This window comes from Lissotriton vulgaris, chromosome 4_1 (assembly GCF_964263255.1).
Source record: "Lissotriton vulgaris chromosome 4_1, aLisVul1.2, whole genome shotgun sequence".
Taxonomy (NCBI): Eukaryota; Metazoa; Chordata; class Amphibia; order Caudata; family Salamandridae; genus Lissotriton; species Lissotriton vulgaris.
The window spans coordinates 1,743,684,853-1,743,698,332 of record NC_141691.1 but is presented as its reverse complement, the minus strand read 5'-3'; the positions used below and the strand labels follow the sequence as shown (position 1 = coordinate 1,743,698,332).

Genomic DNA, 13,480 nt, shown 5'->3' with positions numbered 1-13,480 from the left:
GTCCCCTCTATAAATATTTAACCATAGGGCAGAACAGCCTTGTTCGGAGTAAGTGAGACTCTAGTTGGTACCTTGTCCTTATGTCCCAGACATAAGCAAGTGTTGTGTACCTAGTTCTTTTAGCAAGCTATTGACAATAGTTTGTCATAAGGTAATGCCGCCAGTTGGGTTGTAAATTGTGAATAAGTAAGGTTTATGGAAGAATGTGAATGCATTTATAGCCCCAACCCATTGCTAAATATCATCACCATAACGTTTTTTTCTCTGAATAGAATGACACATCTATAGTGTTGATGACAAACTACTTCTGTGATCTCTAGGTTGATAGGAAGCTTACTATCCCAATCAATGTATAGGGTCATTTTCATTGTCTTTGATTATAAATTATAGACATTTAAGGCGTAGTTGTTCATGTTAATCTGGTTCAATATATCTCAGATGAAATTTTTTTAAATGTTTGTGTGGAAACTATCTGTAGTATTTCTTTAATAGTGCGTAGTGTTTCTTTAAGCTACACTACTGTCTTGTATTTCATATTATTTGACTTTTTTTACAGGACGAAGATGAATTGGATTCCCACACAATGGTGAAGACCAGTTCTGAAAGTGCGGGTACCATGAGGGCTACAAGCACAATGAGTGAAAGTGCACAGACAATGATAGAACATAACAGCACAATGCTAGAATCAGACTTGGGAACTATGGTTATTAATAGTGACGACGATGAAGAAGAAGAAGACGGAACTATGAAAAGTAAGGTTTTGTTCTTCCTTCTTTAACCATACCTCACGCTACTTCCCCAGTATGTAATACAGAGGTCATTCTCCATGTGGAGGACATGGAGTTTAATTGCACAACTGAGCTTGAAGACCAACTTTCCTTTTTCACTATATCACATTTTCTCACATATGAATCGATTTTTATACCCATGATTTTATCTACTGTAATGTATTTCATCTTGTGCTGCTTTGTCCACAAAACAAATCAAAATTTGCATTACTAAGCCTGCACTATTCAGTGTGTTTTTTATTGTTTTTAAACGTTTCTGCATTAGACAGAGTCTGCATAAAATCAATTGCATATGTTGGGACCAAGGTGATTTCCTTTATAAGTTTGGTCATTGTAGGTGCAACAAAAACACAATATCACATCAGGGCATTTCGTTTTCTGCATATAAATCTCATTTACAAAATTATATGTGGTTTATGGTGTGCAATTCTGAAGCATAGTTTAATTGTAGTAGTGCTTTACAGCTTGTTTAGTTTGAGTGTGGTATTAGCTACATGTTGTGGATTTATATAGTCACTCTTCGTCCCTAAGTTAACCAAACCTGGAGGTGTGTTCAACTGAGAAGAAAGTCAAATGAGTGTATGTTAATCACACCCTGATGTGACACACTCATTTTAAAACAATATTCATCGCTTTGAACAATGAACGCAAGAGAGTTTGAATCTTGACTACTGCACAATAGCATATAGAGAATGGTTCTTTCTAGAAGAGGCTTCAGCAACATAGGTAAGAAGGGAAGTCCTTGAAGTGGTCAAGAAATAATTCTTTGTAATCGGATAAACACAGCCATTCTTTTGCCTGCTAAATAAAAATACAGTTCGGAGTTAAAAGGGTAATTTTGTAAAATCATAAGTATACACATGGATAGAGATACATGAGCAGAGATTTCAAACCTGTTTGCATCTTACAAGATTGTAAATCATGCTACTACAACAATAATAATAATATGACTAGAAGAACTTATGGAGAATAATGTGAGGAAATCTGCAAAGAGTTGCAAAGACATTAGTTAATTTGTTGTCACTAATGGATGTTATGCTTCATTTAGCTGGCCTAAAGCTAATGGTTAATGTAAGTTTGACTCAGTTTTGCCTGTTCACCATCAAAAAATTGACGTTTAATTTTCAACTTGTTTGTATAGTTATTATCTTTGCTATCTTTATTTCGGAGATTAGTTTCCTAAATGTATGTAACAGTAAGTTGACGTGTATTTTTTATAGTATTTCCATAGCTAATTTTTAGGCAGAGTAAACATTAAAAAACTGAATGCAAATGTATATAGCGCATGGCTACCTGAAGGCTTCTTAGTATTTAGTGAAAGCCAGTTAGCATGCAACTGCAAGGACTGAAGACGGTTACGTTAGTGAGGGTAAGACCCAGGCTTTTAACATTTTTCTAAACCTTAGCTCATTTGTTTCTCGGCTCCTGGAGCAATGAGTTCCACGGCTTTAGTTCCAAGTACGAGAAGGCCTGCCTCCCCATCTGACCCTTTGTATTCGCTGCACTTTTACCCGCCGTGCATTGGAGGACCCTAAGGTTCGGCTAGGGGTGTAGGCGACAAGAAGATTCCTGATCAAAGGATGCCCTTTAAAAATTTCTCCTGTGTGCTAGGTGAATTGTCTTAATTGTGATCCTATCCTCCTCTGGTAACAAGTGCAAGGAGGTCAGTGCATCCTTAAACAAGACATATTTGGGAAGTTTGAAAATGATCCTTGCAGCCGCATTCTTGACCACCTGGTGTCTCTTGATAATTTGTTTAGGCAAGCCCAAATACAAAGAGTTCCTGTAGTCCAAACAGGACAGAGTGAGCTCTTGGACTACTGACCTCCTAAATTGTGGGGGTATCAGGTCTACCAACTTTCCTCACCCTTCTACATAAGCCAAAACAGGTGGCTGTCAGTTGTTTTTTACCTGGGTCTCTATAGTTAGCGAACTATCTAGCCACATGCCTAAACTCTTTATGGAAGAGGCAGTGGCGGCTGGGCTACCCAGGTTCTTTACCCAGCTGATGTCTATTTGTGGAATCTATTTATTTCCTAACAACATCAACTCTGTTTTAGCTTGAGTGAGCAACTTGCCATCCAGCTTGCCACTTTTCCCAAGCATGGAATTAGTTGTTGTTGTGAACCTGCTCCTGGAGACAGGGAGTCCACCAGTTGGGTGTCGCCCGCATAATAAATAATCGACACTCCAAATTCCCTCACTATGTCTGCAATTTTAAAGAGAGTGGAGCTCAATGCTGAGCCCTGCGGAACCCCACAGTTTAGAGGGAAGACATCGGACTAAGATGGTGGCTCTCAAATTTAAAAGGTCCTTTCTGTCAAAAAAGATGATAGTCAGTTCAATGCACCACCCTTACTTCACACTTCACTCATCCTGAGCGTCAGTTTCATGATCCACAGTATAAGAGCAGCAGCACCACCTTTATCTAGGAGAGATTTAAAGTGATCCGTTACTGCAAGAATGGCGGTTTGCATGCTGTGCTGGGACGAAACCGGTCTGCGTAGGACTAAGAAGAGAGAGTTTTCCTCCAGATATTGGAAAAGGGTTAGGTTGATGTTTATTTCAAGAACCTTCCCCATAATTGGGAGCAAGGAGCTGGTCTCGGGCATTGGGGGGTCAAGGTGAGATTTGTTTAACAGAGCTTGACCACTGCATGTTTCCAATCCCGGGGAACTATACCGGTGTCAAGAGAGATATTAAGGAGGTTAAGCATTGTGGGAAGGATCTCGGAAGCTCCCGGCCACAGAATATGGGGTGGCGCTGGGTCCAGTGGAAAACCTGACCTGGCGGTGCCCAGTACTACCAATAGTGATTCCATTGTGACTATGAGGAAGGCGGAGAGACATACTTCTTCCTTATGTACCACTTGAAATTTCTGTCTCTTGGACTTATCATTTTGGTCTGTTGTAGACTATTGTAAATAGCCGACACTTTGTCTTGAAAGAAGGCTGCTGGTTCATTGTAGTGGACTACATTCAGCAAGGGCAATGTGTCTCCACCTTTTAAGGTGGTCAGTGACTTAACAATGCGGAAGAATTCCTTTGGAGTATTAACTGCCTCCATCATTACTGCTTCATAACAAGATGCTTGTGCCTTTTCAATTTCATGGTGTAAAAATTTAGTGGCAGTTCTATAGGAGAGTTTTGAAATTTGTAATGGAATTATATTATTTGTAGTTTATTTAAATGTGAATATGTTTCAGTTTTTTTTATTTCTTCCATTTGAAGACTTTCTCTGGGACTTTTATCATCTTGTTGCAAATGTATGCTTCAGGAAATAGAAGCCAGCTGCCTTGTAAGCATGTATTTATAAATTCCCTACGGTCTAGTGTTAGATTATAGTTTTTCCTCCAGTTTATAAACTTTGTAAATAAAAAAAATATGAATAAGGGGTATTTATAGACCAGCGTCGATTCTTCACGGATTTGAGCCCGAAATCTGTGATTGGGGTGAACTAGCATCTAGATTGAGTGAAGGCCAACGTTATATGGTATTTAAGGTTCTGAAACCAAAACCCACCAGCTCAACATGTTTTTGTTTTGTTGTGTACATGGGTTTGCATCTTGGGGATCTTATGAATTGCTTAACAATATTTTCTGTGTGCAGGTAGATTATATTCTAGCTGCACAGATATTTTGAACAATGTATATGCTTTCCAAGTCCGATTTTGGTTTCTTTATATTGCCTGGGTCTACCTTATTGTTTTCTCTATTGAAGCTGATGCCTTGATAAATAAGTTGTTTTGATTCCAATTTGAAGGACCATTTCCCTTAGTCTTTTTTGTAGATCATTTATTTAAATTGGCATTGCAGTCGATTTTTACTGGTATATTTTGTAGCAGGAAAAAGTTACAAAAACTTCCACAACTCTTAATCACAATGCACATAACAATACTTTTAGCATGTAGTTGGCAATCACATGACATTAGTACTCCATAGTTCCTGTGTTTAAGCTTTTTATGCCACCTATTGTTGTTATCACGGTTGCAAGAGTCTTCTAGGGTAAGACAGGTAATGGTGGGAATTGTAGGCATCCCTGTGTGTTCCTTCGTGAATTTTCACTTCATTCGAAAGAATGTTGTTCTAGATGGTTCCATTTGTTGAACCTTGATATAATGTATTTGCTTCACTTGGAAATGTTTCTCCAGTGCACGGTTTGTTCCACATTTCAATTAAATACGGCCAAAAGCCTTTTCTGTGTCAAGCCTTTGGAGTAAGTGGTGGTTTTTGTATTTTGAGGTTTGCATACCATCTCTTATAAAACTGATATTGCCTGAGCCCCTTCTTTCTTGAAGAAAACCTTACTGATCAACATTTGTTAAATCATGAACGTCTTGATTAAGTCCTTGGCCCAGATTGTGGTTGATACATCAGTATTAAAATGTATCAGTGAGATAGGTCTGTAGCATGAACAGATCTAAGGATCTTATACTGTTTTGTGTCATAGGATGGTATATGAAATGTATTATTACCTCATGCAATTCATATAAAAGAGAGACAATCTAAGTTTTATATTTTTATTGGAGCTAGCAATTAGACCATCCTGGCTAGCTGATTTGTGCAATTGGATGTGAGCAAGAAGTACTTCCTTTAGAGTTATCACCATACCAATACTTTATTTGCTGCTGTTCTGTAAGCTGGGCATAATGGTTTGTCTAGAAATATCTTCATCTTTTAGTTTTTGGAGTTCTGAAGACATGTTGGTAATAGGGCGTTAATGGCTGTCCTTGCGAAGTTCATGTTGTATTTCTTCTCTTGGTTCCAAGAGATGGCATGCATCTGTTCTCATTTGTTCCTTGCTTCACAATTGTATGTGATCACTGAAGCAGAAGGGGGAGAGAAATACCGGTTGAAAAAACGTTTGTTTTCAGAGGAAAAACTGAGAGCAGAAGAAACCCTGAAAGTTCAGGCAAGAGGACAAAGACAGGCAAGTGGGATAGCAGATGTATCAGGAACAAAAAGTAATAGAAGGACCTAGTGCAGGCAAGCAATCAACATAGAGCGACGTTGTGACACACTAAATGACATCTTAGAGATGCTTAAATAGGTAGAGGGCATAAGATAGGATGAGATATCACAAAAATAATCGAAGCCACGTGGAGTTGAGAAGATTTCATAGAACTACTAACCTGAAATGGCGCTAACCAAGTAGGTAAAACATGTCCAGAGATTTCAGGAATCAAAACATGACCAGAAATTTCAGGAATCAAACGTCTAGAATTAGGACCTAAATCATCAGTCCATATAATAAAAGCTGGAGGAAGGAGGAGACGCCGCAATCACATGGCATAATAAGCTTGCATAATCTGCATTTTCACTTGGAAACAAGCATTCCATGTCCAAAACCTGCATTCAGGAGAAGAAAGCCCTACACAAACTGGGCATCTACCAATAACACCATAAACCTCCCTGCCAACCATGGGAACAATCGCCTCTCTAGTATGGGAATAGACTGACTGCAACTGGTGCATTGGCATACCACCGCTTAGTCATTTGCTGATCAGCAATCCCGAGATGTCCACAGCAGACAAGTTATTGTAAGCCATATAACTTTGACTATTGTGTGTTGAATAGCAATCTACCTGAAACGTCTTACCATAGATTTAAATTCCTCACTCATTTCTTTGGTTACTATTGTGGTTTAGCCTTTTTTGTCAATTGTGGAATTAAATGTTTTTTGTCGTTTTCCATTTACATGTTATAACGTATACAGGCAAGAGCACTTTAGCAGTGTAGGTCACTTAAACATAATCACCATCTATTGGGTATCATCTACCGGTAGGTACGTACCCAGCACATTATTTTTAAGTACCATTCATTCAAACAAAAATTCACACTTATTGATGAGCATGCCAATCTTCATCTTTCCACATCCGAAGGGAACTAAATTAGGAGTAGTGTCCTTCTGTAATCCGTGTTTGTCTTTTCACTGCACTCTTTAATATCATCAGGGAATCTTTCATTTTGTCTTACCATAGACATGCAAATCTTTTCCGCCACCAGCCTCTCATTCTCAACTTTTTTCAAAATATTTTTAGGAGCTCAGTGGGTGCAGTCAGTGTATCATGATTCTTAGTTTGGATAACACCACCACAAGGGAAACAAATCAATATCAGATTTTTAATATTTTTGGGCTTGGGGTGTAAATCTAATCTGCAATATTCTACGGGTTATGTAATATTATTCTCTGCAGCTTTGTTGGCATCCGTCACAGTTCCCAGTATTAGACCATCACCAGTCATTTCCAAATGTAGTAGGTTTGCACCATCTTGAGGTCATCTCGGCTATTCCTGAAATATGGTTAGTAAGATTCTGGTTAATACTTTTGAAGTAAGGTAAGCACAGTGTAGTATCTTAAATTGAGTGAGGCAGATTCTTGCATTACTAGTCACTGTTTTCTGATACCCCAGGATCATGCTCCTGTTTGCATCTGTAAACAACACCCCATTATCTTGTTTACACTTCCTGATTCCCACAAACATTAGAAACAGTCCTACTCCAAGTGCCAATCTACCTGGGTTCTTAAACTGTTTTGAATGGATCTACTTCATATATGTCTCCTAATATTTTCCACTTGCCATCTGTCTACCTTGTGGCCTACACTCTCACCTATGCTTATGAAAATGCGCCTAAGCTCTGATTTATGCTTCTGTTCCAAAGGGGGACCGTTTCATAAATGTATTACATGACTCTAGGTGGGGAGTTTCTTGGTCACCTTCTCTGGCAATCAGATATTCAAAGTGCAGTTCAGTTTCCAAACAGCATCTTGCCAGCAGAGACCACTCTTAGCTGGGTGTTTCATTTAGCACGGGGGTAAATGTTGAAGTTGAGATGCCAAGTAGTAGCACTGCAAATTCAGGAGGATCACTCCACCCTGTTCATATGGGAATTTACGATTGTTCAATTTGATCCTGGGGCCGATTTCTGCCCAGGCCAGAGCGGACAGCATTTTGTTATTTTTTTCATAATATTGTTCAACTTCCTCATTACGTCCTGGAATGCAGAAAGGCATCTGTGGTCCATGACCATTTTAGTGAGCTCCACACAATACATTAGGGAAAGCAGGGGGTGTGTCAAAAGAGAAGGGATCAGCCTAGGATCCTGCCAATGTTTAGTTCAATATCATTCTTCTTGTGCAAATGTGTAATACATATCCCCAAATAGTTTAGGGATTTAGTTTGCTGCACCAGGCTCAGATCTGGTAAATGCTAGATCTGTTGGTGGGCCATGGTGGTCACTGTGAATAAATACTATGGTTGTAATGCACTCAAATAAACAACTTTGACCTATTCATGCACATTTATGCAAACTTAGTGTGCAGTGCTGGAGAGGGCCCCGTGCAGGCCCATGAATTGCTTAGAAAGAAAACTGGATCACCGCAGTGTCCTAGATACAGCACGCACAGCAGTGCCCTCAGGCTTCCATGTACACACATTTTAAACAATTTCACAAAAGTCCAAAAACAGCAATCAAAGTTTTACGATGCAACAACTGTAGTTTTAGTGGCATGTGTGCTTGATGTCTGATTTACAAATGTTACATCCCATTTGCTTGTGACATGAATGTTACATCGTCAATGACCGGGCCGGACTGGGAACCAAAACTGGCCCTGGCACAGTGCTCGGCGAGCCGCTGAGCTCTTTGCCAGGGCCGGTTTTCATCTGATTTTGTTACAGGGCCGATTTTGCAGCTATGCTGCAAAAAAGGCACTGTAGCAAAATCGGCCCCCAGGGACATAAAACCGGCCCCCACCCTTGCGGCGCACCGGAGGATTGCCCGGGGCCCGCTACGGCCAGTCCGGGCCTGGTCAATGACATTTTCATCACTACGGCTTAAAAACCCAAGGCATTTCAGGAGGGAATCACCCTTCATCAGGAGTAAGTACAATTTAAAAAATCACTGGTTACATATGCCGAATGACCTCATACGTTCATACACAAATAACAGACAAGAAAGATAAGGTATGGACTAAAGTTCATCACCTTTAGGACTCTGAACATAAACTCTCAACGCACTATATTGAATAGTTTTTCGACATCTAGGAATGCCGCTGCATGAATTTAGTTCATCAGATTCTAACTATTATTGCAAGGTGGTGCAAGTTGAGTATTGTGATGAATCCCGACTTGTCAGAGTGCACTAATGCGATAATTATGTTCGAGGCATGTGGGCTGCTGAATTCATATCTGTGCATAGATCGCCGCCTAGTGTTGGGTCCGGATGATTGCACATTGTTGTCCTGGAAGAGTCTTCGAAGTATCACGAGATAGGTGGCTCCTCCCCTGGACTACAGTGCGCATGGGCATCGACTCCATCCTTAGATTGTTTTTTTCCGCCATTGGGTTCGGATGTCTTTGAATTCCCTCTTGTCGGAATCGATATAAAAACTTCTTAAGACCAAAAGGTCTTTAGTCTACTACGTCGGTATAGTCTTGCGTTCGGTCTTAGTTCTTCCAGATCGGTCCCGAGCCGGATTCCCTACTCCCGCGTGCTTTCGATGCGGAAGGCCCAGTCGACGCTTCAGACCCTATCGACCGTTCATCATGGAACGTAGTCCATTTAAGAGATGTCCCGTCTGCAACTCGAAGTATCCCCACATCGACGTCCACCCGGTGTGCAACAAGTGTCTGTCGCCGGACCACGATGAAGCCAAGTGTATGGCTTGTTCACGCTTCAGGTCCAAGAAGACGCTTAATCTTCGACGAGCTGCTCGCCAGGAGGCCCAGCACGCTGCACCGGCGCCTGTGGACATCTTCGATGCAGGGGATGTCGAGGAAGAATCTATCCAGGACATTAGTGAGTCGAACTCCGCGTTGGACGTCGACTACGACGCGGATGCTGAGATGTTCGAGGTCGAAGAAGTCGTCGAAGAGGTAGGAGACGACGACGGGGCCATCGGGGCCATGGAGGATAGCTCGGACGAAGAGCTTCCTCAAAATGACTCTGGGGCCGTGCCAATTCATAAGGCTCAGGTCGAGGGATCGCCATCGGACCTTACCCAAGATCTTACAATGGGTTCTACGGCCCGCCTTCGGGCTCGGCCACAGACATTGCTGTTGAGCCGCACCCTGGCAAATCGAAACCGAAAGTGAAACCTATGGTCTCGACACAAGAACTGCGCACGTGCCGTCCTCGAAACCGAAAGTGCGCATCGCTTTGATCGGCTCCAATGCCTCGGAGCCCTCGGCGCCGAAGAAGCCGAAGGGTGCTGTCGAGCCGAAGGCTCAAGTCAAGGGCATCGAGACGAAGTCTGCCGCGCCAAAGACTAAAGTCAAGGTGGGCGACCCGAAGAAAGCTTTCGGCGACCCGAAGAAAGCTCTCGGTGACCCGAAGAAAGTACTGAATGACCCGAAGGTTCTCGTGACTCCGCGTCAACAGGACAGGGCCAAGGGCGGCACACCCCGAGAGTCGACTCCAGGTGAGGCCTCAAAGGATTCAGTCGAACCGGCGCGACCAGTCGCCGCGTTCACCAAGAAGGTGACGGACTCCCTACAGCGCATCAGGGATAAGACCTTATCGGTCGGACCGCAGGATCCTCCGCCTCCGACACCGGTTGAGAAACCGCATAAGGCGCCCACGCCCATCCATTTTACGTTGCCGCCGAAGACGGCGCCGAAGGCTTTCGCTCCTAAGGCGGTCGCCAGCGTTCCCGAGAAGGTTTCCTCGGCGCCAAAGTCGTCAACGGTGGTCCCCGACCCACAGCCTCGACGACCTTCAGTGGACGAGCATCAGGAACACTTCATTGATGCCGAAACGGGCAGGCTTTCCCTCCTCAAGCGGAAAATCGCCCTAGAACGTCCAATGGAGTCCTACACGATCCCTTTCAAGAAAAAGAAGGACTCTGCTTTCACTCCCGTCTTGGTGGAACCACTCTCTCCACAGACTCATAATGTTTCGCCCACTTACTCTGATGTGGACGCTGGGGAGGGAGATGATGAGGATGAGTACAGTTATCCTGTCTATACAGACCCTGAGGATACCAACAAACCCTGGGCCGCTGGTGCTGACCCAGGTGATCCTCCAGCAGGACAAGACCCTCAACTATTTTCTGCAAAAACGTCTCCTACAGAAGACTCTGCAGCCTTCAATGCCCTCATTGAACGGGCAGCTAACAATCACAACGTCCAGCTCCATGCTGACCCTGTTGATGTTGACTTCCTTTATGATACCTTCTCAGTCTCAGAAAGAACTGTCAAGACTCTGCCTATGCTAAAAGGTGTTTTGAAACATGCTGGTGAGATCTTTAAAGAACCTACCAGGGCGAGGGTAATAAACCCTAGGATTGAAAAGAAATACAAGTCAGCGCCTACTGATCCTACCTACATCAAAGGACAGTTGCCTCTGGACTCCCTTGTCGTCTCGAATGCCCGGAAGAGGGCTAATTCTCAGACTACGGGTGATGCTCCTCCCCCAGACAAAGAATCCAAGGTCTTTGAGGCATCGGGGAAGAGGGTAGCAGCACAGGCAGCCAACATCTGGCGCATTTCAAATACACAAGCGCTTCTGGCGAGGTATGACAGGGCACACTATGACACACTGGAGACCCTGTTGCAGCACCTGCCTGATGAATACAAGGAGGCGGCTGAGATGCTTATTCAGGAAGGGAAGCTGATCTCTAATGCTTCAATTAAGTGCGCTCTGGACGCAGCTGATACCGCAGCCAGGGCTGTCAACACTAGTGTTATGCTACGACGACATGCCTGGCTGAGAATCTCTGGATTTAAGCCGGAAATCCAAACCACCATCCTTAATCAAACAGTGAATCCAGATCACCTGTTTGGCCCGGAGGTTGACACCACCCTAGAAAAAATTAAAAAGGACACAGAAACTGCTAAATCCATGGGTGCCTTACAGTCCCAGCAGTTTCGGGGTGGGTCTTTTCGTCGCTCAAGCACTAGAGGCTTTTCCAGAGGCCAGCTCTCCCCGTCCACGCAGTACTACAAGGGCAACACTCAGTCCACATACACCAACAAGAGTCGAGGTGGATATCGTGGTAACAGCGCCAAGGGCAGAGGTCATGGAAACAACAACTCCAGATCCTCTGCCACCAACAAACAGTGACGCCTTGTCACTGCCCCCCGACCACACAACACCGGTCGGGGGGAGACTCCAGCAGTTCCTGCCAGTCTGGAAGTCCATCACCACAGACAGGTGGGTCAGAAAACTTGTACAATACGGTTATTGTCTGGAGTTAACATCCACTCCACCCAACATGCCCCCAAGACACCGTCCTATGTCGGCCGAGCATTTGCACTTATTGCAGCAGGAGGTCACCGTCATGCTGCAAAAGGGAGCAATAGAACTCGTGCCTGTGCAGGAAAGAGGCACAGGGGTCTACTCCCTGTACTTCTTAATACCAAAAAAGGACGGGTCCCTCAGGCCCATCCTGGACCTCAGGCCACTCAACCACTACATGTTGTCGGAGCACTTCTATATGCTGACCCTGCAGCAAGTGCTCCAGTTGCTCAGTCAGGGGGATTTTCTCGCAACTTTAGACCTAAAGGATGCGTACTTTCACATTCCACTGCACCCTTCACACAGGAAATACCTCCGGTTCACCATACAAAACCAGCACTACCAGTTCAAGGTTTTGCCTTTCGGAGTCACCACGGCACCCAGGGTGTTCACAAAGTGCCTGGCGACTGTGGCGGCGCACCTCAGGAGACAGAACATCCATGTCTACCCTTATCTGGACGACTGGCTCGTCCAGGCGAAGTCAGCCCAGCATTGTGCCGCCCACATGTCCCACACCATTCACCTCCTGCACGATCTGGGATTCTCACTGAATTACCCAAAATCCCACCTCCAACCCGCCCACATACGGCAAATCTGGGTGCGACCATAAACACTCTGGCAGCCACAGCACAGCCAAATTCAGTGAGGGTCAGCAGCATTCAATCGCTGATACAAAAGTTTAGACCTCAACACTCGCTTCCAGCAGGAGTGTTCATGCAGTTGATAGGCATGATGGCCTCCTGCATCTCCATAGTCCCGCACGCGAGACTACATATGCGTCCGCTTCTGGAGTGCTTAGCACGTCAGTTGACTCAGGCTCACGGGCAGTTGAAAGACCTAGTGTTGGTGAGCGGTCGGGCATACAACTCTCTGCATTGGTGGAACCCACAAAACCTTTGCAAGGGTCGACCGTTACAAGAGCCTGTGCCACAGATCATCCTGACAACGGACGCTTCTCTCCAGGGATGGGGAGCTCATGTACTCCATTACACTGTGGAGGGACTATGGACACCACAGCAAAAGAAGATGCACATCAATGTTCTGGAACTGATGGCGATCTTCATGACACTCAAAGCCTTCAAAGTACATCTGTGCAACAAGGTCGTGTTGATCCGGACGGACAACATAACGGCCATGTACTACATTCAAAAGCAGGGAGGAACACACTCTCCACAGCTGTCTCATCTGGCTCAGAGCATGTGGAAGTGGGCCATTCAGAGGAACATCTTCCTCATGGCAGAACACCTCCCGGGCAAGGACAATCAGATGGCCGACCTGCTCAGCAGGTACAGCCACCAAATGCACGAGTGGGAGATACATCCATCAGTACTCCAACCGTACTTCCAAAGGTGGGGTCATCCAGAGATAGACCTGTTCGCCACAAGGGAGAACGCAAAATGCCAAAGCTTCGCCGCCAGGTTCCCACACCCACTGTCGCAGGGCAATGCGATATGGA

The 13,480-nt window shown here is 44.3% G+C and overlaps 1 protein-coding gene across 1 annotated transcript in view; it reads left to right on the top strand.

Moving 5' to 3' along the window:
- The window catches only part of STK3 (serine/threonine kinase 3), a 1,148,864-nt gene that overhangs the window by 832,005 nt on the left and 303,379 nt on the right, over positions 1–13,480 (top strand). Inside the window, exon 9 of the mRNA XM_086966048.1 lies at positions 557–752. Within this exon, the coding sequence (XP_086822174.1) occupies positions 557–752 (196 nt within the window). The remainder of the gene's footprint in view (positions 1–556; positions 753–13,480) is intronic.